The 25,366-nt window shown below is 38.7% G+C and overlaps 5 protein-coding genes across 11 annotated transcripts; 4 read left to right on the forward strand and 1 right to left on the reverse strand.

The window, feature by feature from the left end:
* Positions 1–2,610: 2,610 nt before the first annotated feature.
* On the reverse strand, positions 2,611–5,476 carry LOC126790841 (uncharacterized protein At4g28440). Its single transcript, XM_050517192.1, has 3 exons — positions 5,344–5,476; positions 4,600–4,834; positions 2,611–3,167 (listed from the first exon to the last, which is right to left on the reverse strand). Exons 2-3 carry the CDS (start codon positions 4,820–4,822, stop codon positions 2,977–2,979), a joined length of 414 nt encoding a protein of 137 aa, XP_050373149.1. The 5' UTR covers positions 4,823–4,834; positions 5,344–5,476; the 3' UTR covers positions 2,611–2,976.
* Positions 5,477–7,117: 1,641 nt separating this feature from the next.
* Positions 7,118–9,579, forward strand: LOC126790840 (2-methylene-furan-3-one reductase). Its single transcript, XM_050517190.1, has 4 exons — positions 7,118–7,576; positions 8,176–8,499; positions 8,625–8,784; positions 9,205–9,579. The coding sequence occupies exons 1-4, from the start codon at positions 7,151–7,153 to the stop codon at positions 9,468–9,470; spliced, it is 1,176 nt and encodes a 391-aa protein (XP_050373147.1). The 5' UTR covers positions 7,118–7,150; the 3' UTR covers positions 9,471–9,579.
* Positions 9,580–10,018: 439 nt separating this feature from the next.
* On the forward strand, positions 10,019–13,528 carry LOC126790253 (uncharacterized). 2 transcript variants are annotated; one of them, XM_050516422.1, is made up of 2 exons: positions 10,019–11,792; positions 13,242–13,528. In XM_050516422.1, exons 1-2 carry the CDS (start codon positions 10,066–10,068, stop codon positions 13,246–13,248), a joined length of 1,734 nt encoding a protein of 577 aa, XP_050372379.1. In that variant the 5' UTR covers positions 10,019–10,065; the 3' UTR covers positions 13,249–13,528. The 2 variants fall into 2 exon arrangements, with proteins under 2 accessions (XP_050372379.1, XP_050372380.1); XM_050516423.1 differs by lacking the exon at positions 13,242–13,528 and having other exon boundaries at positions 10,019–11,796.
* Positions 13,529–15,892: 2,364 nt separating this feature from the next.
* On the forward strand, positions 15,893–18,580 carry LOC126789975 (uncharacterized). The gene is made up of 8 exons (XM_050516085.1): positions 15,893–16,247; positions 16,320–16,422; positions 16,513–16,610; positions 16,755–16,885; positions 16,989–17,097; positions 17,308–17,499; positions 17,621–17,757; positions 17,936–18,580. The coding sequence occupies exons 1-8, from the start codon at positions 15,942–15,944 to the stop codon at positions 18,222–18,224; spliced, it is 1,365 nt and encodes a 454-aa protein (XP_050372042.1). The 5' UTR covers positions 15,893–15,941; the 3' UTR covers positions 18,225–18,580.
* Positions 18,581–19,057: 477 nt separating this feature from the next.
* LOC126789974 (uncharacterized) lies at positions 19,058–25,249 on the forward strand. Of its 6 annotated transcripts, none has more exons than XM_050516079.1 (19): positions 19,058–19,243; positions 20,425–20,460; positions 20,548–20,572; positions 20,829–20,935; positions 21,021–21,072; positions 21,161–21,245; positions 21,790–21,880; positions 22,275–22,313; positions 22,458–22,525; positions 22,613–22,675; positions 22,900–22,955; positions 23,022–23,110; positions 23,216–23,308; positions 23,391–23,492; positions 23,711–23,791; positions 23,889–23,980; positions 24,112–24,160; positions 24,592–24,702; positions 24,800–25,249. In XM_050516079.1, the coding sequence occupies exons 1-19, from the start codon at positions 19,157–19,159 to the stop codon at positions 24,926–24,928; spliced, it is 1,455 nt and encodes a 484-aa protein (XP_050372036.1). In that variant the 5' UTR covers positions 19,058–19,156; the 3' UTR covers positions 24,929–25,249. The 6 variants fall into 6 exon arrangements, with proteins under 6 accessions (XP_050372036.1, XP_050372038.1, XP_050372037.1 ...); XM_050516081.1 differs by having other exon boundaries at positions 24,145–24,160; XM_050516080.1 differs by having other exon boundaries at positions 23,037–23,110.
* The last annotated feature ends 117 nt before the right edge of the window (positions 25,250–25,366 follow it).

Below are 25,366 nucleotides of genomic sequence, written 5' to 3' on the forward strand. Positions count from 1 at the left end.
CAGTAGCAGAAACCAAAGCTCAGATAAATACATAGAGTTTAGAGCAGATCAGATTTACACAAACCAACCACTAGAACTGATGCAGGCTACTTAAATTAATCAGAATTAAAAATCCAAATGAAATTGATCCATTGACCTCTGTTTGTGGTGACAATCATATGATTCATATATAAAATTACACATTTTTTTAATTGCAGACTATCTGATCAAGTTGTTTCTGCACATTAGACAATAAGGATGATCTCAAACATATATACCTATCTCACTGCGGCTGACAATTATTTCATATAGTCCTAAAGAAATTAAAGGATATATATGTCTGATCAAGCTGTTTATGATTTGGATCTGAAACCCTAAAACTTGATGAACCACATGGACAACCCCACATGGACAACCAATCTGGGCATAGAAAACAACTCATTGTAGTGAGTTTTAAGTCAAGTTTTCCAGTCACATTCAGTAAGATTCTACCAACCACTACAAAACCTGCTGTGCCTATGCCCACATACAATCATACTGATCTTATTTAGAGTATCCCAGTAGCTCCTTCTATTTATTTATTTTTTTTGCTGAAGAATTAAGGGTTCTGATAAAGACAATAATGACTTTCTTTTCTGTTTTTTCCTTTGGACCAAATTATGACAAAGGGGATTCAAACCTGCTCAATCTTTAAGCATCCATGAGGACCATGACCAAAAGCTTTTGTCCAGCTACTAACAGACTCTGATCAAAGCAATGTGGGAAATGACTACATTACATGATTCAATTTCAAAAGTCTACTACGGCATTTCCTCAAATACCTATGTGCATGTGCTTAACTCAATGTAAGAATTTAATATCCATGCATTTGTATGTATCTGCTACTTCGAGAATGAACATGTAGAATGGGATTGTATAATCGAATTTGCATTTGTATGCAAACTGTTCTTGTTTTGTCTTCTAGATTTGATTCCACAAATGCAGTCATCTCAGAAAGAACTCAAATGTTTCAGCTCATAGAGAAAACAAATTAATTACTCGTTTAAAGCTAAAAGAAAAGTAGGAGAAATTCCAATCAGAGTGCCAAAAACTAAAGGAGGGCAATAGCATAACAATGAGACATCATAGAATAATGAATTGTGCATAGAAGCATAAATGCTTTCTCTTTGTGCTTTCCACAGAGCAAACTTTAGAACGAATGTGAAAATGGGATTTGGATTTAATGCCTTGGAGATTTAAACGTCTGCCTGAACTTAAAAGGTGTTTGATTTACACAAAATGAACTTCCCAGAGTGATTTTTTCTTGACTTCTATAACGATAATGACCAAACTTCAGTAATGCATCAACAACCGAAGAATATCTGTGGGCTCAGAGTCATCCAAGTGATGACTGAGATGAAGAATCCACCTTTGATTTTGGTCTAAAGTATTTTATAAACATGTGCGCATCACCTGTATCCCATAGGAGAATAATATGAGCACACTCCCAGTAGAAGAAGTCTTTATATTCTGTTGGAAAGCACTAAGACAAGCTAGTGCAAAACTGAAAGGAATTGCTGGTAATGGTTGGTTGCTGCATACTGGCAGCTAGTGCAATAGTTGAAGCACAGCCGACACAATCCATCTTCCATGAGAACATCGATCACCTTCCACATTTCATAGGCTCAATTCCAAAGTTTATAATACATTTTACGTTGAAATAACATGTATAACAGAGCAATGAACTGTGAACTCCTCTTGTATAGGGAAATCAAGACCGCGGAGTTGTATCATCCGGCTACCCTTGGTCCTTTACGAACAGTTCTACTTGCATTGTTGAACCAGAGATTGTGCATTATACGAATAACAAGAGAAATGAGAGACCAACATCAGAATAAGAAGAGCACTGATGCAAATATGCAGGTGACGTCAGCCAATCGTATTCCCATATACATGTGTGACGCAATTCCTTCTTATAAACTGGGCATGTGGGTGGTCCTTGCACTAGGTTTGAAGGGCCTAAATGATAGCGTATGGAGCCGAAGTTGCACTAACACAAGGACAAAGATGAGTTTTGTCCATGTGAAAGAGTAGGACAGCCACGCCAGAACACATTGCTTTCCACTTATTTGTAATCCATGGATCCAATCCCAAAAAGGCAGGTACATTATGGACAGTGGATAACCTATCAGCTATGGCTTCTTCTACTTTGGAGTTTTCGTTTAGTTTCTGCCCAACTTTGTCGTGCAATGGATGTATTAAGAACCCTAAGCTCCAATTCTGATACTCCACAACAATGGAATTTAGTGCGTGAATCGTGATCCACCAAATGCTGAAGGCATAGCATTATTAGTTTAATGCAGAAAATGTGCAGGGACACTAATTGCTTCCAGAAACACGAAGAACAAAATAACTTGGAGCACGTGACTTGAGAACAAAATTCATGACTCGTGAAAAAGAGATTTTCCAATACCTGGTGAGGAAAGCCAAATAAGTATGCCAAATACATGGATTTGAGCCACCTGACATTCATACAAGATCTCTGATCTCTGTTTAACTACCCAGAAGGAAAGAAAAAACACCGCAAGGGTTAACGGCAGAAGTTAACTCCTGAAGTTGCAAACAATGCCAGGACTTTGACACTAACCAACATAAGAAACGAGAAGTTTAAGTAACATTGCAAACAGTTTGGAGACACTTCATAATATAAATCTCATCTGTACTTCCCAAAGATTTGAAATAGATAGTAAACAAGACAAAGCAAAATCCAAAAGTCAGCTCCCATATCTTTAACAACTTACAGCCATCCACATCTATTTTGGCAGTACAACCAAAGGCTGCAAAGGTAAAGGAAGCGACTTGGGTGGTACTAGCGTCAAGATTTCTTCTTCCTAAAAGTGCACTTTCGATAACATTTTTGAGATTTTGATGCCTCATATAACAATAGAACTTTTCTTCATTGGCTTTCTTTTTATTTTTTGGGTCAAGTACCAGAGAGCCTGATTCTGTTCAGAAAACCTACTCTTCAACAACATTGACAAGTTCATATTCAATGAGTGAGAGGTTGTTATCTTCCATCACCGTAAAACTGGCAGGCTCAGCAACTTCCACACGGCCCCATTTGTCCACAGCAAGCCTCATTGATCCTTTGAACATGTCAATTTTAGCATTCCGCAGGGTTACAGTTGAACCCTCTACCATCAAGTCCACTGCACAATTAATAACCGGGAATCAGAATAATGTAACTACACATGCATTGCAGCAGTCTTCTGCTGATGCAAAAACAGTGAAACCAAATGAATGATAAAGCAGTAAAGCTAGTAGATGAAGAAATTATCAGACAGGTTTTCTAAAAGACAGCAAAAAGTGCCAAGCTGAGACAAACAATGTAATATGCATTAACATTTCCACATTGTTGTATATCCATGGTTCCAGTCACCATCTTTCATTGTTACAGTGTCTACAGTAGGTTTTTTCTCCTTCTATCACTCCATCAATGGAGATCTACACCTTTTTTTTAATTGGGGCTTCAAAGACACAACACCTATGAGTTTATGATTGATTGATCCAATCAAGCAGATTTGAATCATATGATTGAGGGGACATTGGTTAGGATAATAGTCACGGAGCTGAAACGACTCTTCTGCTGAAGTATAGCCACAAACACAAAGCATTAGATGCTGGATGATTAACCCCATTCAGACAGTACAGAAAGGTTGATCACGCACATCTTAATCAAGTGCCTTGTCAATTCTTCTTTCAAAAAGTGGGAAAAGAACCTATATCAGATAATGGATAGCTCAACATAATCACATATGGGATGCATAGAGTCAAAACCCTGATCCTAGTAGAATAACAAGAAATACATGGTGAATTACCGAATACACAGAAGTAATAAGCAATGTGCATATAGATTGCAATGATCTTATTTACAGAGAATTAAAGTCCCTTTCATAGTACAGAACTCCAACAAGTTTACAAACTGCAATTTAACAGTAAGAACCTCATAATAAGGAGATCAAACAAGCCACAAGGGAACAATATCAACTACAAAACTTAAGGACTACAAAATATCAGTATTCTGCTTGTATACGACTTAGACTTTTACTTAAAGAGAAATGGCTGCAGAGATTACAGACCATTGAAACCAAAAGTTTGCATTCTGTTTGCTCATCTTATCAAAAATTTGCAGATTTAAACACTTGAGTCGATATCCAAATATTTAGAAGCTATTGTAACAATCTTCTTCAGAGCCACAACTATGTACCACAAAGCACTGCTATCACTTGTCATGAACTTCTCCAACTAACTAATGTACTTTAGGATTCCTTCAGCCATCATTTAAGTATCAAACTGAACTTCCATTTATCAAAACTTCAGTTCTAATGGAAATAAATATCATTGAGCAATAACTAATAACTAATTAGCTTTTCACCTGGACCTCTTATGGTAATGAATAACAATACCCTAGTTTAGAAGCCAATCAAGGCCCTATGACTATTCTGAAATAAAATATTTGTGAACACTATAACACACCACAAAGGAATTTTGAACTACATGAGAATGAAAAGAGCTCGTCAAGCAAGCACGACAGATGTAATAGTTTATAAACATACATCAAAGTCATGATCGCTTTCTTACCTTGATCGTTTCTAGCTGTGAAGATTATCATTCCCGTTTCGTCTCCAACCAAGCATTCAGCAATTCGCATTTGGCGTACTTGAGGGCCATCAGCACGTCCCTTCTGCAATACCATCTTAGTACTGACAACCTTCACGGTAAGAGTGTGACCAGACGTGCTTGGACGGAGCTGCCCAACCTTTGTGAAGGTCGGTTTCCTCAGTGCTTGTTTTGACTCTGCCATTTGAAAATAAACCTACCAGCAGCCGCACCACCAAAATAGTTTAGCACTAATTCAACCCAAAACGACTCCATAAGACACACAGTAGTCAACATGCAATAATGTGGGTCCATAACAACTATGAACTATGACAGTCTTCAAGCTTCAGTTTTCTTACATGCTCTCTCGTAATATATCGAAATCGAAAGAACCAAATTCGGAGTCACACAAACCAGAATAGGGAAATCAAATTAATGCAGCATCTTCCTAAGAGCCAAATGATAAGTAAATTCGTAATTGAAATCTGAAATAGTATAGTAAGTCGATCAGAAACGATATCAATTTCAGATAAACAGAACAGATCAGAGCGAACATATTGCATGAGAGATCAGAACCTTCCTCTACAATAAAACCTAAGAAACGAAACAACAATTGAACAAGATCACAAATATTCGAGATTAAATACGATGAGCTATGAGACAACATTTCCATACAAATCTAAGAAAAGAGAATAACGGATCTGGTGAATTGGGTTTAGAGGCCACCTCGTGAGTTTGGCTCAAACACAACTGGGGAGGTGGGAGACAGAGACCGAGGAAGTGCGAAGATCTATCTCTGAGAAAACAGAAGCCGTCAGTTCGCAGTGCCGAAGGGTTTAGCTAATATGTAACGAGTTCCTAACCGTCCATCTCCAATTTTTTGTCAGGACAATCCACGCGTCCACTTGTCCTCTTCTTCCAGTTTATTATTTGTCTTTTTTTTAATATATCAATAATATTATAATAACAATAATTTCATCTTTAGTCTGCATTATAGTCAACTAAATGTAGTTGATTAGGGCAAACCATATATCCTATGATGTATAATGCAAGTGACTTGGTGAAGGTTTTAATCCAGTGTAATGTCAAAAGTAGATGTTCAACTTATCAATGAGAAATTGTTAGGGACAAAACTGGCCGCGCTTATGTGTTGATAGGCTAAACCTGCCAATGTTATAGAAACTAACAATGTAACTATATTCGATACTGAGAATAAGTTGGGAATATAAGGTAACTAGATTTAGTAAACAAATAATAAATGACTTCACAAATACGAAATTATCAGGGGAACATAAACTTGAATCGAGTCAAATCGATGATAATGAGATGAGTCTTTTATTATTGAAATAATTAGTACACGGTGATATAGTTTACCTTTGTTCTTGTATTTTGCTAGCACTTCTTTTCATTAGAAGAATTTCATATCTTCATGTGAACTTTATTCTCAAACGTAAGAAGACACGTACATTATAAGTTGTTTTTCCTATCATCTATAGCACAACCCTTCAAGGATAGTGTACTCTTAATTGTATCTTTTGTGATTGCATGATCACTTTTGTATATGTAAAATTAGATTTTTCTAATTCAGCACGAACTTGTAAAATGCCAAACATTGTATGAGCGCACGAGCGATGATGAGTTTGTTAAGTGAGGCTTATAAGCCTTAATATTTCCTCTTGTTCTCTTACGTACGGTATGGAGCATTCCTTCCAAACACATGTATAAATATAAGTTTGTTTACGCCCAAATATAGGAGTGAAAAAACTTCCCTCCTATAACTCAATCAACACACATTTAATTTTGAATTAATTTCAGTTATCCCATAAACTTTACACCCAAAATCAGTTCACCCCTTAAATTTTTATTTTAATCAATTAACCCATATACTTTCAAACAACATAAAAAATGACAAAATTCATATTTTCTTGGTTAAAATCCGATCAAAAACTATCAAAAGAATGCTTTAAGTCATATATGCAAGACTAAAACAAAATTTTCAATAATTTTACAACAACAATGAAACTTTAAAATTAGGTCTCGTAACATAATTATTGATATAATCCATATAAAAATCTAAATTTTATCATTTTTTAATGTCATTGAAAATATATGGGGTAAATTGATTAAAATAAATATTTAAGGAATAAACTGATTTTGGGTATAAAGTTATTTTAAATGTAAAGTTATTTTAAATGTAAAGTTTATGAAGTAAACTGAAATTAATTCTTCAATTTTTTTCTAATTTTTCTCCTATATTAAGATTTATGTATCTTATGAACATTCCTAACTATTCGATAAGCAACTCCAAACATCAAAACCAATTACACTAACATGTCAATGTCAATAACCTATGTAATGGATGGTACCACATGTCCAAATATAGGCCCTAAATAAATTACTGAGAAAAAAAACACCGTAAAATAACATTGCCAGTTTTTTTTTTTTTGAGCTACATAGAGAACTGGAGTAGCATCATATGAGGCTTGAAGTGATCGAAGAGATAAGCAGTTTATGGTTGAGTAGTTTGGAAACAATGCTAACCACCACTGCCACCCTCAGCTCCTCCTCTTCTGCTTCCCAACTCCGACCACTCTTCCACTCTCTATCCCCAAACCCCATCTCCCTCAGGTTCTCCTCCATATTACAAGTAACTAACAACAAAACCAGACCAACCCTTACAAGCTTCACTCGCCAAAAATGCCGGCTCCCTGCTCTCAGAGTGTCTGCTAGTTACGAAGCTGCCCCTGCTACGGTTGAGGCCTCCACGGTGCCGACGGAAATGAAGGCGTGGGTGTATGAGGAGTATGGCAGTGTTGATGTGTTGAAGTTTGACACGAAAGTTTCAGTGCCTGAGTTGCTGGACGATCAGGTCTTGATTAAGGTTATGGCTGCGGCGCTTAACCCGGTTGACTTCAAGAGGAGGCAGGGGAAGTTCCAGAACACTGATTCTCCTCTTCCGGTAACTTCTCTGCATTCTTCTTCTTCTTGTTGTTTATTACTTGCTTTAGATGATAATGTCTAATTGTTGAGTTTAGCAAAAGAAGAAACTATTGAAGAATGAGAATCCATATATTGCTCTAGATAGTGTTTAGAGGAGTTGCAGCTGGATTAAAATGTTTGTTGTAAGTTGTAGCTAACGAGTTTGGATGTGATTTCATCTTGGGTCTGTTTTGGTTGCTTAGTTAATGCACGAGAAAGATGCTTAGTCTGTATTTGAGTGTGTAAGCAAAAAGAAATGTGTGTAGAAGTTTTGATCAAAAGTTGTACTTGGAATTTGGAGTTTGTGGGTTTGTGCGATTATAAATTTAGAACATTTCTTGTTATTTTCAAGTCTAAAAGTGACATTTTAGTGTTTGTTGTTTTGTTAATTCTGCTATAATCTGCAGAAACATTTGAAATATATCACTTTGCTATATAAAATGTCAACTTCAAGTGAAAACAAAGAGATCTAGTTGGTAAAGTTTTCTTTTCATATAAGATATTGGTCAGTTTTTTTTTTTTTTTGAGAATAAGATATTGGTCCGTTAACATTGCGGTTCTCACTTTGTTTTGCTGTAGACTATTCCGGGCTATGATGTTGCCGGTGTGGTAGTGAAGGTTGGCAGTCAAGTAAAGGACTTTAAGGTGGGGGATGAAGTGTATGGGGACATACATGAGAAGGCTTTGGATGGACCTAAACAATCTGGCTCACTTGCTGAGTACACTGCTGTTGAAGAGAAGTTAATTGCACTAAAGCCTAAGAATCTGGACTTTGCTCAGGCTGCTTCTCTGCCTCTTGCAATCGAGACTGCTTACGAGGGTCTTGAAAGGACAGGGTTTTCTGCTGGTAAATCTTTGCTTGTTTTGAATGGTTCTGGTGGAGTTGGAAGCCTGGTGATTCAGGTATCTTCTTACTTTCTACCAACTGTTCTCCTTCCCATGGCCGCAAAGTGGAGACATTAGTTTGGAAGCATGTCTTTTTGTGCTTTCTATTCTCAGTGTTGAGTCACCTTTCTTTGTCGAAACAGCTAGCAAAGCATGTATTTGGAGCTTCAAGAGTGGCTGCCACTTCGAGCACTGGAAAGTTGGAGTTGTTGAAGAGCTTGGGTGCTGATTTGGCAATTGATTACACCAAGGAGAACATCGAAGAACTGCCAGAAAAGTTTGATGTTGTCTACGACGCTATAGGTACGTAAGACTGATACAACATACAGCAAGTACGCAACTACAGGGTGTTTCAAGTTATTGACTTATAGTAGACATTCACATTTATATGATCAGACTATATCAATAAATGATTCGTATCAGAATCACCGATATTATAAATAGTTTTGTGCAGTATGTTGAGTTTTGTAAGGGTAAAATTTAGTCCATATTAAGTTCATGAATGTCAAGGCTACAAGTACTGTTCTCATGAACTTGAATAAACCTTCTTTGAAATACTTAGTAGACAGTCACATATAGGTTGTATGCTGTTTCATACTTTGTAACTTAGAATCAAGCTGTCATCACACCTCTATCTGCTGCATAATTTACAGCTGCATCTATTGTACCATTCTATTATCTGAAATGAGCTTCTGTTTGTTTTGGTTTTGTAATGACGTACAGGTCAATGCGATAAAGCAGTGAAGGTGGTGAAAGAAGGTGGCAGTGTGGTGGCTCTAACTGGTGCAGTAACACCTCCAGGCTTCAGATTTGTAGTGACATCCAATGGAGCTGTCCTGAAGAAACTAAACCCATATTTAGAAAGTGGGAAGGTGAAGCCAGTGATAGACCCCAAAGGGCCCTTCCCTTTCTCTAAGCTGGTCGACGCTTTCTCTTACCTCGAAACTGGTCGAGCCACTGGAAAGATAGTAATAGATTCAATTCAATAAGCAGGCAAAAGAAAGCAGTGAGGCAATTTTGCAATGTATTACTTAGTGTGTATATAAAATGAGTGAAGAAACACCATTGTATTTGAGAATTAATTTAAATGCTAAATGGCGTTCAGAAACACCTACTCACATTCATCAAGAAACAGCTTGAAATGGCCAATCTAATTACCCCTATAAAAGCCAGCTTTGAGGTCTCATGATCAACTGTCATTTTACAGTGGCCGGTTAAGAGATATGTGAAAACGCTTCCTCCTCCCTGTCCGCTAAGAAGAAATTGGGATTCAAATCCTCATACTCAGGATTTTCACAATAAGGTTCTTACCAACTCGACCACATTAAATTTTTTTAAAACATAAAAACTAGAAATAACAATTATGTAGCCATTAATAAAACCGTAGAATACAAATTATAAAATCCTCCCGAAATAATATCAGGACAGTTTACAACACTTAACGCTGACAGATTAACCAGGAGTATAACTACGGCAACTGCATTTGCTTATAAATTATCATTTTACGTACCGACAATGCCCTCGCTCTCGTACATAAACCCCGCAGAGCCCTAATTCCCAAATTCAAACCCAAATCTTGTTACAATGGATCTCCTCCAAGCCTACTCCGACGACCAAAACCCTAACTCCCCCTCCTCCTCCTCCCCGGAATCCTCACCCCCGCGCCTCCTCCCACCCAAGTCCGCCGCGCCCCAGGTAGACGACACCATGCTTGCCCTCGCCGTCGCCAAGAACCGCAGCTCAACGTCCCGCCCCGTCGACCCGACGCAGCACCTCGTCGACTTCAACCCGACCTACGACCAGCTCTGGGCCCCAATCTACGGCCCATCCCACCCCTACGCCAAGGACGGCCTCGCCCAAGGCATGCGCAACCACAAGCTAGGGTTCGTCGAAGACGCCGCCATCGAACCTTTCATCTTCGACGAGCAGTACAACACTTTCCAGCACTACGGCTACGCCGCCGACCCCTCCGCCTCCGCCGGTTACAACTACGTCGGCGATCTGACCGCCCTGGAGAAGAACGACGCCGTCTCGGTGTACAACATCCCCCAGCACGAGCAGAAGAAGCGGCGGATCGAGAAGCGGAAGGAGAACGAGGACGAAAACGCCGACGATATGGAGGCGGAGGAGGCGGCGAATCCGGCGAGCGACGCGTGGCTGATGAAGAACAGGAAGAGCCCCTGGGCAGGGAAGAAGGAGGGACCGGCGGCGGAGCTGACGGAGGAGCAGAAGAAGTACGCCGAGGAGTACGCCAAGAAGAAAGGCGAGGAGAAAGGCGCCGGCGATAAAGGAGAGGCTGTGGTGGAGAAGACTACATTCCACGGCAAGGAGGAGAGAGACTATCAAGGGAGGTCGTGGATTGCGCCGCCGAAGGATGCCAAGGCTAGTAATGATCACTGCTACATTCCCAAACGGCTTGTGCACACTTGGAGTGGTCACACACAGGGCGTGAACGCTATTAGGTTCTTCCCCAGCACAGGGCATTTGATTCTCTCCGCGTCCTCGGATACCAAGTGCAAGATTTGGGACGTGTCGAATACGGGCAAGTGTATGAGGACTTACATGGGGCATTCGAAAGGTGTGAGGGATATTTGTTTTTCGAACGATGGGAGTAAGTTTCTGAGTGCTGGTTTTGATAAGAATATCAAGTATTGGGACACGGAGACAGGGCAGGTGATATCTACATTTTCGACTGGGAAGACTCCCTATGTGGTGAAGCTTAATCCGGATGATGATAAGCAGAATGTGCTGATGGCTGGGATGAGTGATAAGAAGATTGTGCAGTGGGATATGAATGAGGGGAAGATCACTCAAGAGTATGATCAGCATTTGGGGGCGGTGAATACTATTACATTTGTTGATAATAATAGGAGGTTTGTGACTTCAAGTGATGACAAGTCTCTGCGTGTGTGGGAGTTTGGGATTCCTGTGGTTATCAAGTATATTAGTGAGCCTCACATGCATTCTATGCCAGCGATTTCGTTGCACCCCAATTCGAATTGGCTTGCAGCACAGAGCATGGACAACCAGATTCTTATTTACAGCACTAGGGAGAAGTTTCAGCTCAATAAGAAGAAGAGGTTTGCCGGACATGTGGTTGCCGGGTATGCTTGCCAAGTTGGTTTCTCGCCGGATGGACGATTTGTTTTCTCGGGTGACGGTGAAGGTAGATGCTGGTTTTGGGATTGGAAGTCTTGCAAAGTCTTCAGAACTCTCAAATGTCATAATAACGTGTGCATTGGGGCCGCGTGGCATCCCTTGGAGCAAAGTAAAGTCGCAACATGTAGCTGGGATGGCCTGATTAAGTATTGGTAAGTGAACTTTTACTTCATAACACTTTAGGTCTCATCATAATCATTTCTATGTCATATGCACAATTGTTTGTTTTGTGATGTATTTGGATAAAGTAGTTTATCTGCTAGACTTGCATGATATCTGGTCGGTGTCAATATTGTCAAGTGCGGCTGATTAAGTAGCAGCTCTGTTAAGAGTAGGAATCACACTCAACCCTAAGATTTCATACATAACATATATTAATTTCCTTTCGTCCATCGACTTTACAAATATAGGTATCATCGGTTGGAAAGTAAAATCTTACAAGTGGGAATTGGAATCAATAATTACCCTCTTAAATTACTCTACTCTAAGGAGTAAGGAGGCGTGGTTTGATGGGTGGAATTCCTTCCTCCAGCCTTGACCTTGTACTTTAGTGTCCTGATGATGTCCTGTGTCCACAATCATTACAGTTAGGGTAGAAATCACACCCAACCCTATGTTTACAGAATTGACATATATTCAGTTCTTGTTCCTCCATCTACTTTACAAATATAGGTAGCATGGGGTTAGAACTTGCCTTACTGTAAGAAGCAGTTTGACCGGCAGAATTTCTTCCTTCTGCATTGACCTTGTACTTTGGTGATCTGACAATGCCCTGTGTCTATAACTATTACCAGTTAGGGTCGTGTGTCTTTCACTTATTGTGGTAGAATGAGATATGTAATTTGTTGAAGCAGTGAGTTTTGATGTTGTCTTCACAACATATGTCAAGTCATGCTGCTTTAATAATATGATTAGAAGATATGTCTTTGTTTAATTCACATTGTTATTCAGATCCTGGTTGTATATTCCTTTCTTGTGTAGTAGCACCTTACTCTAAAAAATTAAAAATACTAGTTCATATTCACTGGTAGAGAAACATGCAGTCTTCTTCCTGTATGTAGAATTTTTTCTGATCACTAGTAATTACCATCTGTTCGTTTACGTGTCACTCATAACTTCTAGATAGTTTTAGTAGCATGTCATTTACTTAGACAAGTTCAAATGTTTTTTTATACTCTTTTCTGTTTTATTTGGATTTTTCGAGGACTTCGATATGCTTGAAATATTGGAATCTAAGTTTAAGCCATGTTGTGGTTGTTACAGTTACTTGTCAGTTATCATCTTTTTATTACTTTTTGAAGGTTCTCTTACAGTTGAACCTATTATAAATAGCATCTGTCCTTTCTTTTTTTGTTTTGGTTTTTAAGACTTATCCCTTCATTAGGTCAACAGTGTAGGGTACCGAGTAGGTCAGACTGCTAGCCTTTAGGCTTGCAAGTAGATGGGGCGAACAAGCTACTTGGTTGTTTTGTGTCATCCTATTATTAAGATTTGGCTGTTATCATCTCATGGACAGCTATCAAGTATTTGGCTGTTTTACCTATATCTTTTGCCTTGTATGTTTGCGAGTCCTAACTGTGATCTTATTGTACATCTTTCAGGGACTAGCTGCAATCAGTTGGACGGCCAAGATTTCAATTTACCATTTCAGCTCAGTACGGGTGTGATGCAAATGTTCAGCACCCTTGTTGGCGATTGAGGAACAAAATGATATAAAGATTGCTGGATTCCATCTTTATCTTGCGATCACCAATGTCATCCAATGCTGCTGGACATGTACTTTGTAATACAAATCATACAATTTTGTGCTCAGTACTCGTGTATCTTTGAAAAGTTTTAGTAGTCTAACAATGAGGCCAATATTTTTCATGGCAACTCCAACCACTCTAAGCACAGTACCTATTTCCGCCTTCTGTTTTTAGTAGGTTCGTATGTCCATCAGTCCATCCAATCATCAAAATTCAAAAGCCAACTCAATGCAAGAGTTTCGTATTCTTGTATTGATTAGTTGTAATGTGATTAGTACTCTTTCGTTCAAAGGGAGGTGCATAAGTATCGATCACTATATATATGTATACCGATGGAATCATCAAAATGCAGCTTTAGGCTTAACATGCATCATCATCAACTAAAAATGTCACTAACGCCTCCTAGCTGCTACCGACCCATCATCATCCTCAATCTTTCCCCAACCAAATACGCATATACCAATCCAACCGACCAAGGAGAATTACCTACTGTGGCGATCTATGTTCATCTCAGTTCTGAGGGCCTCCGACATGTTAGACCTCGCAGAAGGACGAGAGCAGTGTCCATCACAAAGCGAATACACCCATGTGTATATAGTAAACACAATCACTCTACAAAAGGATAAAAAATAATGCACCATATATCCGAATACCACAAATCCACAATGCTAAAACTCAGTATAAAATCAACTGCGGCCAAAGAATGGATATTGCATACCAAAAGCACTGTGATCAGTTTCATTCATCCTCCTCCTAGCTGGGCCGGCCCTGAGAGATTTGAGGCCCCGTGCGGGTAAAAAAAATGGGCCCTTGTACAAATTTTTTTATTTAAAAAAAAACCTTTTTCATTGGCAAAATTAGAAAGAAAAATAGGGGATTATATAAAGCTCTGAACACCGAAGCCGTCGAATTCAGAATATCAGAATAATTGTGAACGATCACTATTAAGTCTATCCATTTATAGAGGTAGCATAGAAAGAAATTTTGATTTAGGAGAACATCAATCGGCAACCGAACTCTTTGATTCTTGCTATTAGTCTTCTTCATAATGAAATGAGAAGATTAACAATTTAAGAGAAAATAAGACGGCGGAAGCATGAAAAAAGTGAGGTTTTGCTGAAAACAATGCAATTGTGAAAGCAAAAAAAAAAAGAGGAAATTAATCGACAAAGGAGCAAACAGAAAAAAAAACTAATTGGGCCCTGGGCCCAGTGCAAGAGCACTGCTTGCCCTCCCTCCGGGCCGGCCATGCTAGCTAGCCATCATTTTTTCGGAGTCCACTCACCATTAGGGGTGGGCATAAAAAACGGAAATCCCGATCCCGTCCCGAAATTCATAGGGACGGGATAGGACGGAGGTCTAAAAACGTTCGTCCCGTCCCGATCCCGTCCTGCTTCATTCTAGTGGGATGGGACGTGGGACGAATAACGAATAATTTATATCCCGCTTCGTCCCGTCTCGTCCCACCTTTAATGAAAACTTAAATTTTCTTATATATTTGTATCAAAATGAAACTAATTTATGTTCTTAATAACTCTAAAATTATATCAACTCAAATAATAATGGTAATTTATAATATTTTGAACATAATATGTATTTTTTTTGTTAAAATTTCATTATTAAATGTTACTTTGTTATGAAAAAAATAAAAATATAGGTTTTTATTTAGCTTCATAAAAAGGTGGGATTTGTCCCGTCCCGTCCCAACCGGGATTAATCCCGAGTGGGATGCATTCTTAAAAACCCTCGTCCCGTCCCGATCCCGTCCCGATTCAAAAGAGTGGGACGGGACGTGGGATGAGCTCCGTCCCATCCCATCCCTTCCCGTGCCCACCCCTACTCACCATAGCTTATTTTTCCGCATTGTAAAAGCTTGCTTGATTATCTAGTTATCGATTTCTCAATTCAAATTTTCTGGAATGTTGGGGAGAGATTGCATGGAAGAGTGACGAGGAGGAGGATGTGAGGGTGGAGACGGAACTGAGAGAACAAGTTGTGCTTCGTGAGGACGTGCCACTCGCCGGAGCCGTCTACTTTTGAATCGACGGCTGCGATTGACACCAGACACGCTAGGAGGAGCACCGGTTCTCTCGTCGCCATTGCTCTCTTCACTTTATTCAGTCTTGGCTTAACGTTGGACTTGGCAGGTCGATGGGTTTAATAATTGGGGTATTATAAAACCGATTTATACATAGGGGTATAACTGTCTTTTGAAGCAACATTCTCGAAAGTATTTGGTCTTTTACGGCGCGAATTCGACCTTTTCCGTTGCGTTTCCGAACGTATTATTAGGTGTAAATATATGAGAAGTTGAATCCCCATAGCATGAGTTCGGAATATAGTCGGAAAAGCGTCGGAGACTGTCAAATATGGTATGAAAAGACAATTTTACCCTTGTAGTGTGAAAATTAACGAAGATTTAAAATTACACTAGGCCCACCCAAAGTGAGCCCTTGGCCCAATTTCTCAGCCAATGGATAGATACACAAACAGGGGTAACAGTCTTAACACAGACGGCCCCCGTCGCCCTTATTTGGATTTGTCAGTTGAGAAATGGCGACGGAGATGAGCTGTGTGTGGATGAGACGAATCCTACTGAGATCGAACGCTCTACCTCTCCACAAGTCTCCCTCTCAATCTCTAAAGCAATCACCACCGCTTCTCATTCCTCTCGTCTCCTCCCACCGCCTCTCCTTTACCACCGCCACCGCTTGCTCTCTCCCCGACACCCTCGCCTCCGTCGACGACGGTCCCTCCGGTTTCGACGTGCCTCCGTTTAATTCTCCGAACAATTTCACTAGAAACTCAAACAAAAGCTCCAAGTTGCTTCTTAAAGGGATGCGATACGATGAGCTGGAGGTTAATCCCTTCATTCATTTTTCTTTGTTAATTATGATTATGTGAGTCGTGATAATTGTGGTGCTTGAACAGAAATGGGTTCAATCACAAGGCTACAGGCCCGGACAAGCTATGATGCTGTGGAAGCGTCTCTACGGGAATGATGTGTGGGCGCATCACAGTGATCAGCTGGAAGGTTTGACACACATCCACACTGTTGCCTAGTGCAATCGTTTTCGTAAGCAAAAATTCGATGATTTATGGACTCTCTGTGCTTTTGTTGTAGGTTTAAACAAGGGTTTTAGAAAGATGTTGAGTGAGAATGCTGAGTTTAAGGCATTGTCTTTGGAGCAAATAATTACCGCGGCGGATGGAACTAGGAAGGTACATGAAATTGTTCCTCCCTGCAATGCTAATTAGTGTAGAGGTTAAGAAGTGTTATGGTGTGTATATGGGAACTTTAGGGACGTATAGTTGTGTTTATTTGAGAACCTTATCATTGATTGTGGAACTCACAGGAGGTTTCAGATTTTGTTCACTTTGGAAGATGGCATGGTGATCGAGACCGTCGTCATACCTTCCGATAGTAGCAGGAATACTGTTTGTGTTTCGAGTCAAGTGGGCTGTGGCATGAATTGCCAATTCTGTTACACTGGCAGGCAGGCTTACTTCTCCTCTGCAAGCTTTGAAGTTTTAGTGGTGTCAAGATTTATTGTTCTACATATTTAAAATGCTGGTTATAAAATTCCTTTCATTTTGCAGGATGGGCCTAAGGAGAAATTTGACTGCGGCTGAGATTGTAGAGCAGGCTGTATTTGCGCGTTCCTTGCTCACAAGTGAAGTTGGCGATATTACCAATGTTGTGTTCATGGTGGGTTGCTAGTGTTACCATACATTTTCATATGCATATGAGCTTTTCTAAATTTGGAAAAAGAATCTAAAATATGTGGCTTAAGGAAGAACATGCTGTTTATTGTGTTCTGGACCCATTTTGCTATTACTGAACCTTCATTAACGTATCATATTGGTCACCAAAACATAACTTTTGACAACTCTAATAGGAATAACTTTGTATTTCCAGGGAATGGGAGAGCCACTTCACAACATTGACAATGTTATTAAAGCTGCAGACATTATGGTGGATGATCAAGGCCTTCATTTCAGTCCTCGCAAAATAACTGTTTCAACTAGTGGGCTTGTCCCCCAGCTGAGGCGTTATCTCAGAGAATCTAATTGTGCTTTAGCTGTTAGTCTGAATGCAACTACAGATGAGGTATTTCAATCCATTATCTGAACTATCAAACTACATACTTGTGTGATAACTTGGTACAAAACATGTGTGCATACTCACACTTCCACACAGTTGTATTACCTTGTAGTGATGAACATTGCAGGTCAGAAACTGGATCATGCCAATTAACCGGAAGTACAATATAGGGCTGCTTCTTCAGACTCTTAGAGAGGAAATTCGCTTCAAGAATAACTACAAAGTTCTTTTTGAATATGTAATGCTGGCAGGAGTAAATGATAGGTAAAAATAACTTTTGTAGTTGCATGTCGGCTAGCTTGATTATGTCAATATGATGTTTCTCTAGCAGTATGTCATGAAATGCTGCCCCATGGTATACATTTACAACACAGTTTACCTTCATTTAGGGATTCCTTGTTTTATTTGTTTGATGCGTGATTGTATGCCTTGCATGCTGCAGCATTGAGGATGCAAGAAGGCTTGCTGATCTGGTTCAGGGCATTCCGTGCAAGATCAACCTCATCACATTTAATCCTCATAGCGGATCCCATTTCAGACCAACCAGTGATGAGAAAATGGTGGAGTTCAGAAATTATTTGGCCGGGGCAGGCCGTGTGGTTTTCATGCGGCCGAGTAGAGGCGATGATCAGATGGCGGCCTGTGGTCAGCTTGGCAAACCTGGCGAAATTCAGGCTCCCATCCTCCGCGTGCCAGAAAAGTTCAAAACAGCGACCCAGGTGGTAGTGTGATTGTCTTAACATCATCCTCCTGAAGCCTACTGCCGCCTCCATAATAAGGAATTCTAAGCCCCTCAGTGATATTCCCACAAGCTATGCCTTGGCATTTCTGTGTTGTCCGTCTCATGGACCTAACCTGGACTGCACGACCGTTTTGTATCACCATGGTCAGAAGATTCAGACTAGATTTTGTTAGAGGGTTGCAAACCCTGCATAAACTTGTTTCTGTATCAGATTTGTGTACACTATTTCATTAGGTGAATGTGGTTTACACTTTACACCACTCTTATCCAGTTATCACCATTATTATTAGAGTCTATGACACATATACTCATTTGATTTGTTCCAACACTACAAGTTAACTCTCTCTTTGTCAATTGATTTGACACTTGTACAAAGTTACATACTTTCAGTCACTGGCACATGCCCCCTCACTGAAGTGATTCAACTTTTCTTGTGTGGTACACATTGCTTGCTTGCTACACCTGCTTTCTTGCTAGGCAAGATTGAAAGAACTTAAAGCCACATTATCACTTTCTACTTCAACAAAATCAAACATAATAATTATCCGTTAATACCCAAATAAACTGTGCTCGTTGACTCGTAATTCGTAAGCTTTAATCTGCAACGTAGTAATTAGCGACCGTTAAACAATGTTTAACAGCTAAATAATAATTAGATTTAAAAAATGGACCACGAGTTCTTTTATGACCGTGACCCCACGCGCCAAGAAAGAGAGGAATATCTTTTTGGCGGTATCGTTTCCACTTTCCACCACTCCAAAATTGCCTCTCATAGATAGCTCCCTCACTCCAACTTCCCTCCATTTTCCATTCCCACTCTAACAAACTCTCTCTCTCTCTCTCTCTCTCTCTCTCTCTCGCTCCAAGCCCTAGCTTCTATTACTCAGTTAATTTTCTTCTTCAAAGCTCAGAGAGTGAACGATGGCGGCCACGGCGAACGATTTCCAGGATCGCCGGAATTCGAAGCTCGTTCGCGATAATGTCCACGGAATGCTCTACCTCGAGTCGGTAATATTTCCGGCTCCGATTCTACTTCGTGTTAATTTATCGCGATGAATTTGCTTTGATGCTTCTCGAATTTCGCTTCCGCTTTATGCTTTGAGTTTTCGTGCATAGCTTTGTGAATTGTTGAATCTCGGAAACGAAATTGAATTTTGAGCTTGAAAAGCTGTGGTTGAATCGATTGCGATGTATCGTTGCGGTTTTTGTTTGCTTCGTTTCGCGACCTGCTTGTTTTGGTTTTGATTTGGTTTAGAGATTCGGAAATGCATTTTACGAAGTAGAATTTGAATTCGAAGCTGTAGAACTGTGATTGAATTTGAAGAGAAGTATGTGACGGCGATTTTGAAATCGTTTGTGTGTGTAAAATGATAGGAGAAGGTCGATTTCGCATCTAGGAGTAGCAGTAGCAGAAAGTCCTTGGATAAATATTGAATATCGTCTCAGGACTTAGGGTAGATTGCTTTGGCTATATTTTATCCTGAGATTTTCACTGGTGCTTTTACTTTGTCTTTGTCAAACAGTAGCTTTTGTTGTGTTTACTGCGTGTGGTTAGAGTTAAGGACCAGATGGACTTAGAATTGTTAAAGGAATTTTGAGAGAATATGGATTAGAGTTGTAAGTTGTAACTGAAATTTTTGGTGGATTAATGCCGGGAATTAAACTTTGAGAGTTTGAGAGATAGGCAGCATGATGTGGCGGGAATTCAAATAAGAATCTAGTGAAATTGAAGGACTTAGATACGCTTGAACCTGCACATTCTTTTGTTGTTTTGACTGAAAGTTTGAGAAAGCAAGAATGAAGTCTTTGAAGGATTTGTAGTTGAAATTGTTTGAAAGTTGTTTGCTGATAAACGGAAACATGTGAGAAGTGGCTGAGTCAAAGCAGATTTTGAACTAATTATCTATTACTTGACCTTTTTATCTGCAATACCAGTATCCTTTTACTGAATTTGTCTTCGAGAAAAACTTGTAATATCGGAATAGTTTTGGAAAGATGGGATTGAGATAAAAAGCTAAATAATGCTGTAAAGTATATTTAGTAGCTATATGTGAATTGCTTTCCTGCACATAAGGACACTATTAAATGGGATATTGCTTTTAAAAGTAAGAAAAGAAATTAACACTAGTCATCTTTTGTTCAAGGAAATTATATTTCTGTAGCTTATCACTTTCTTTGATTTATTGCAGCTCCCCTTGAAGTTTATTGATACTGAACAGTTTCAGAGGAAAGTTTTTATGATTTTATCAGAATCTATTGGTGCAATGCTTATTTCTAATTAAGTACATTCTCATAATTTTACCACTTGTTGCAGGCTCCGCGATCTGAAGCAACTTGGTGAGTTCAATTTTGCTAATTATATCTCAACTAGATTCGATCTAGATATATTTAGGACAGATATTAATCTCTGTAGATGTGTTGAAATAACTGAATGATCTATGTCCCTAACTTTATATATTATTGCGACACATTTTGGAATGTAGTATTGAGATCACCTATTTTTCATTCGCTTGTCTACTATCTATATCAATGTAGAACAATTTCTATTCATCATACTGGTTCGGGTTTAATTCTAAATTTACTTCTGATGCAGGTCTGACCAACATGGTTTACCCTGGAGCTGTGCATACTAGATTTGAGCATTCACTTGGGGTGCATTGGCTTGCTGGTGAAGCCATTAATAAGATCAAAACTTACCAAGTAGGAATATGCATTGTTGACAGTCTAATCATCCTCATAATGCAATCTAAACTTAACCCTTTCCAATTTCATATGCATCTCTCAGGGCCAGGATCTTGGAATTGAGAGCTTTGATGTGAGAACAGTAAAACTTGCTGGTAAACAAATTATATCTGTCATAATAGATGCTCTCTTTCAAGTAATCTGGTCCAACATGTGTTTCTTTTTTGTCAAATCTCTTTCCAGGACTACTGCATGATATTGGCCATGGGCCTTTCAGCCACATGTTTGAGAGCGGATTTCTTCCGCTGGTTCATTCTGGTGACAAATGGTGATCTTCATATTCTTGAATAGAATTCAGCACTCTTTTATTTTGTTCGTTTATTAATGTTTCATTGCGATGCTTTCGGTCCACCCAAAAATTGACTACATTTTGTACATTACACCTTTATGTTAATATGCTCACAAATAAGTGATTAATTATATTGAGACATGATTCTAAAGATTTTATCTTCACCAGACCACTACAAAGGCATTGACCAAAAAAAAAAGACGACTACAAGGCAAAAACTATGCATTTACTGTCAACATGTTGCATTCAAATACTGGTCAAGATTTTAAGTAAAGACCCTTAATTGACACCATTTCTGGTCTTTGAGTCATGAATAAACAGTAATATAATTGATTTTATATCATTTCTGACTTAGACATGCAGCCTGTCCTCAGTTCATTTGTCAAGTTTATAAGGATGGTCATCTAGTTTTCTGTGAATGAATATTGTGCACTTTACTTTGGATGGTTTATGTTTGTTCAATGGCTGTAAATGGTGTCTATTTTTAGTCAGGAGATTTATCCTCTTTTGGGGGCAACTGTAGGTCCCATGAGGATATGTCTGTGAAGATGATAGACTACATTGTCGATGAGCACAACATTGAAATTGACCCTGATGAGCTAAAGAGAGTGAAGGTTAGTGTTGTTAGCTTCAATATTATCTTTTAACTATGTTTCCCACCACCAAATTCCGTGAGACCAATATTTCTAAGCTACAGTAGATACTTTAATTCCATTGGGTGGACAGGAAACAGAATGTCATGCAGACTTAATTCTTGCTTTAGGGAAATCCTGTCAAAAGCAGATTTTAACTTTCAGTGACTTAAGTCTTTCATTGCATGATGTCATCGACTACATATCTCCATATTTGTCCACACTTTTTTGTAACAGTTTACTGTTCATATCCCTTCTATTTCTGGTCTTTCTTTTCTTGCTCACTTTATGCAGTTGCACTGATGAATTCTGGTTGATGTTTATGCAACTGCTATAATGAATTTAATGTGACTTATTCTTTCGTGTTTCTTTTCAGGACCTGATCCTGGCTAGCTCTAAACATGCGGCACAGAAAGTAAGTTGTCATGAAGAGGTTTTCATATTGGGGAAAAATATTATTTCAATTCGTCAAAACGTCTTCTTAACTTCTCTCTCCCCTTAAAGCTTACCCTTGATATTCTACACTTAAGCACCTTATCCTCTATTCCTTTTAATGTAGTCTTCAGAAGAAAAGCTGTTCTTGTATGATATTGTTGCAAACGGGCGCACTGGAATAGATGTTGACAAGTAGGTGACTTAATTTCTGTCAACTTTTTTCATGGCATTTTATTTGGAGATCATATGATCGATATGATTTACACCGCTTGTCTACAGGTTTGATTACATTGAACGTGACTCCCGTGCATGTGGTCTAGGCTGTAATTTTCACTTTGAGAGGTATTAATAAACTTTCAAATCCCATATTGTCCTTAACTTCAAGGACAATATATTTATATTGCTTTGGTCCACTCTTCAGCTCAAGTCCACTCAATTTTGTGATAGTTCTGTGTAGAATTGAACTTGGTCTGCTATGTTATTTGCACATACTCTTATGTCCAGATACTCTATGATTGCATACAGCAGCTTTTGACAGAACCGTGTTTTCTCATTCAAACTTTCAGGCTGATGGAAACTATGCGAGTTATAGATAATGAGATATGTTACCGTGCTAGTGAATGTTAGTAATATATTCTATTTCTATCATCACTTCTGCAACAACCATGTTATACTCTATGATAATAAGTTGATATTATGGTAGATCTGACAATCAACAAGCTGTTTATGACTCGGGCTGATCTGCATCGGACTGTCTACACGCATTCAAAAGTGAAGGTACTCGATAGAACTAACCATTTGTTACTGAAACATCAAACTGTGGCTGAATGGTTACCATACACGAAAACTTACGATCTGGTGTAAACACCACTGTTTTCTCAGGCAATTGACCTCATGGTTGTTGATGCTCTGTGCAAAGCAAATGCTGAACTTGGGATTGCGGACTCCATTCACAAACCATCTGAATTTTGGAAGGTTGAAGAGCTTTATCAATTAGTATGTTTTTATAAAGGCTTCTTATTATCACAACACTAATGCTATATATCTTGAAGTGCAGTTAGATGATTCAATTCTGAAAAAAATAGAAACATCTGATAAACCCGAACTGAAGGAGGCAAAGGATTTGATTTTACGCATTCGGAGAAGGGATCTCTACCAGGTATCTTGATGTGTCAATCAGTCAATCACATACAAGAAAAAAGCTCCTGATGTTATAAATCATTCATGTATCTTAGTATCTTTGCTTTTTAGAGTTAATTATTTATTTATGTTCATTTCTTCTGAAGAGATATATTGATGTTTATTTATGTTAATTTATTCTGACAATCAACAAGCTGTTCAGGGAATCTAACTGTTACAAGTTTATTTTATATGCAGTTCTGCAATGAGTACATTGTTCCAACGGAATATCTCAATAACTTCAAAAATATTACACCCAGAGATATAATTTGTTCACAGGTGGAGAATATAATAATAGCTCTCTCTCTCTCTCTTTCTTCTTTTATTTTACTTGGACAGTTCACACTAATTCCTGCTGTATATAATCTCCATCCAGAAAGGTGGTCCTGTTATGCTAAAGGAGGAAGATGTGTCGGTGGTCAATTTGAGTATTGATTTGACTAATGGCACGAAGAACCCTCTTGAAAGGTACCTGAAATTGAATAAAAAAAATTCTTATCATTAACCCACTAGTACCATTTAACTTTGAGTTTGCATATTTTCCCATTGAAATTTTTTTTTGGTCATAAACTCATAAATATTCATTGAAACTTGACAAGCTTTCTTCTTGATGCATGTATGTCATCATCCAGAGTTTCTTTCTTCAAGGTAACATCACACCTCCTTGGCCTAGATACTTGTACTATATCAGTATACTTTTCAAGCCTGCGATTACTTCAAAAACACTGTCACCCTGTCAAATATCATGAGTCAATATCTTCAATTCTGTGACTGCAAAATGCAAAAGCTATGCTTGTATCTTCAGCGAGATTATTCTGACTGGTCAATCATTGAAACTTTACGTGATTAATTGTGTATTCGGGTGATACTGCTGTGACTAAATCAATCATGTATAAGACTTGTGTATCTTTTCGTATCCATGTTCTTCATTAACTATTTTCCATTGTTGAAAAAATGATTCCAGATTAAAAATCTCCCTGATCAAGATAACTATCAAACTGTTATTTCCAGACTTCTTCAACTAAACACAATTTTGTTTGTTTGTGCATATTGAATCTGACTGCTTTTTTTTTTTTTAGGATTATGAGAGTGAAGAAAAGCTCCCAATATCAGCCAAGGACATTAGTAATTTGGTTCCTTCATATTATCAAGACAAGATAATCAGGGTCTACTCCAAGAATCCGGACCTGGTTGGTCTCTTAATATATGCTTTCATTGTTAAATTGTAAACTTAATTTCATATGCTGGATTCCAATGACTGATAAGTGATATAATTTGATCATTTAGGTTGCAGTAGTTTCAGATGCTTTTGAGAATTATCAGATAAAGACATATGGGTCGAAAAAACAAGTACATGATACTCCGGAGAAGAAGAGACGAAGAACTTCACAAAGCAGTCGAAGCTTAAAGCTGTAGTGAGTGATGCCTTTTACTCTTACCTCCTCCAAGCTTTTGGTTGGAAAACGTACATTCTGTGCAGGACTGGGATAGGAAAGTTGCCATTACGTCCATATATCTGACTGAGCAACGTTTAGCTCCACATATATTTTGGATTTAGGAAATCAGTAACTTTGCAGATCTACACTCTGTAAATCCACAGGTCGGAAACTCATGAGAGCCATGAGAGAATGGGCAAACCCATCTGTTCTCTTTTGCATCTGAATGCGTTCGGGTGTTGTCCTACACTCATCGAAACTATTGACTTTGGGAAATGGTTTTACAAGAACTTTTAGACTATTTTCTGGTGTACATATATAGCTTGCCTACTGTTTCATTAGATGCATAGCTTAAGCTGTGTGTGGAGTAGCTTCTTTTACCTGTCATAACTGAGGCATAGCGTATTCATCGACGAAG

This window comes from Argentina anserina, chromosome 4, assembly GCF_933775445.1.
Source record: "Argentina anserina chromosome 4, drPotAnse1.1, whole genome shotgun sequence".
Taxonomy (NCBI): Eukaryota; Viridiplantae; Streptophyta; class Magnoliopsida; order Rosales; family Rosaceae; genus Argentina; species Argentina anserina.

Coding starts and splice junctions, on each gene's coding strand:
- LOC126790253 (XM_050516422.1), top strand. CDS start 10,066: ATGGATCTCCTCCAAGCCTACTCCGACGACCAAAACCCTAACTCCCCC.
- LOC126789975 (XM_050516085.1), top strand. CDS start 15,942: ATGGCGACGGAGATGAGCTGTGTGTGGATGAGACGAATCCTACTGAGA. Junction 17,500..17,620: donor TGAATGCAACTACAGATGAG/GTATTTCAATCC, acceptor TGAACATTGCAG/GTCAGAAACTGGATCATGCC. Junction 17,758..17,935: donor CTGGCAGGAGTAAATGATAG/GTAAAAATAACT, acceptor TGCATGCTGCAG/CATTGAGGATGCAAGAAGGC.
- LOC126790840 (XM_050517190.1), top strand. CDS start 7,151: ATGCTAACCACCACTGCCACCCTCAGCTCCTCCTCTTCTGCTTCCCAA. Junction 7,577..8,175: donor ACACTGATTCTCCTCTTCCG/GTAACTTCTCTG, acceptor GTTTTGCTGTAG/ACTATTCCGGGCTATGATGT. Junction 8,785..9,204: donor TGTTGTCTACGACGCTATAG/GTACGTAAGACT, acceptor AATGACGTACAG/GTCAATGCGATAAAGCAGTG.
- LOC126790841 (XM_050517192.1), bottom strand. CDS start 4,822: ATGGCAGAGTCAAAACAAGCACTGAGGAAACCGACCTTCACAAAGGTT. Junction 3,168..4,599: donor CACAGCTAGAAACGATCAAG/GTAAGAAAGCGA, acceptor TTAATTGTGCAG/TGGACTTGATGGTAGAGGGT.
- LOC126789974 (XM_050516079.1), top strand. CDS start 19,157: ATGGCGGCCACGGCGAACGATTTCCAGGATCGCCGGAATTCGAAGCTC. Junction 21,881..22,274: donor ATGAGCTAAAGAGAGTGAAG/GTTAGTGTTGTT, acceptor GTTTCTTTTCAG/GACCTGATCCTGGCTAGCTC. Junction 24,161..24,591: donor CCAGAGTTTCTTTCTTCAAG/GTAACATCACAC, acceptor TTTTTTTTTTAG/GATTATGAGAGTGAAGAAAA.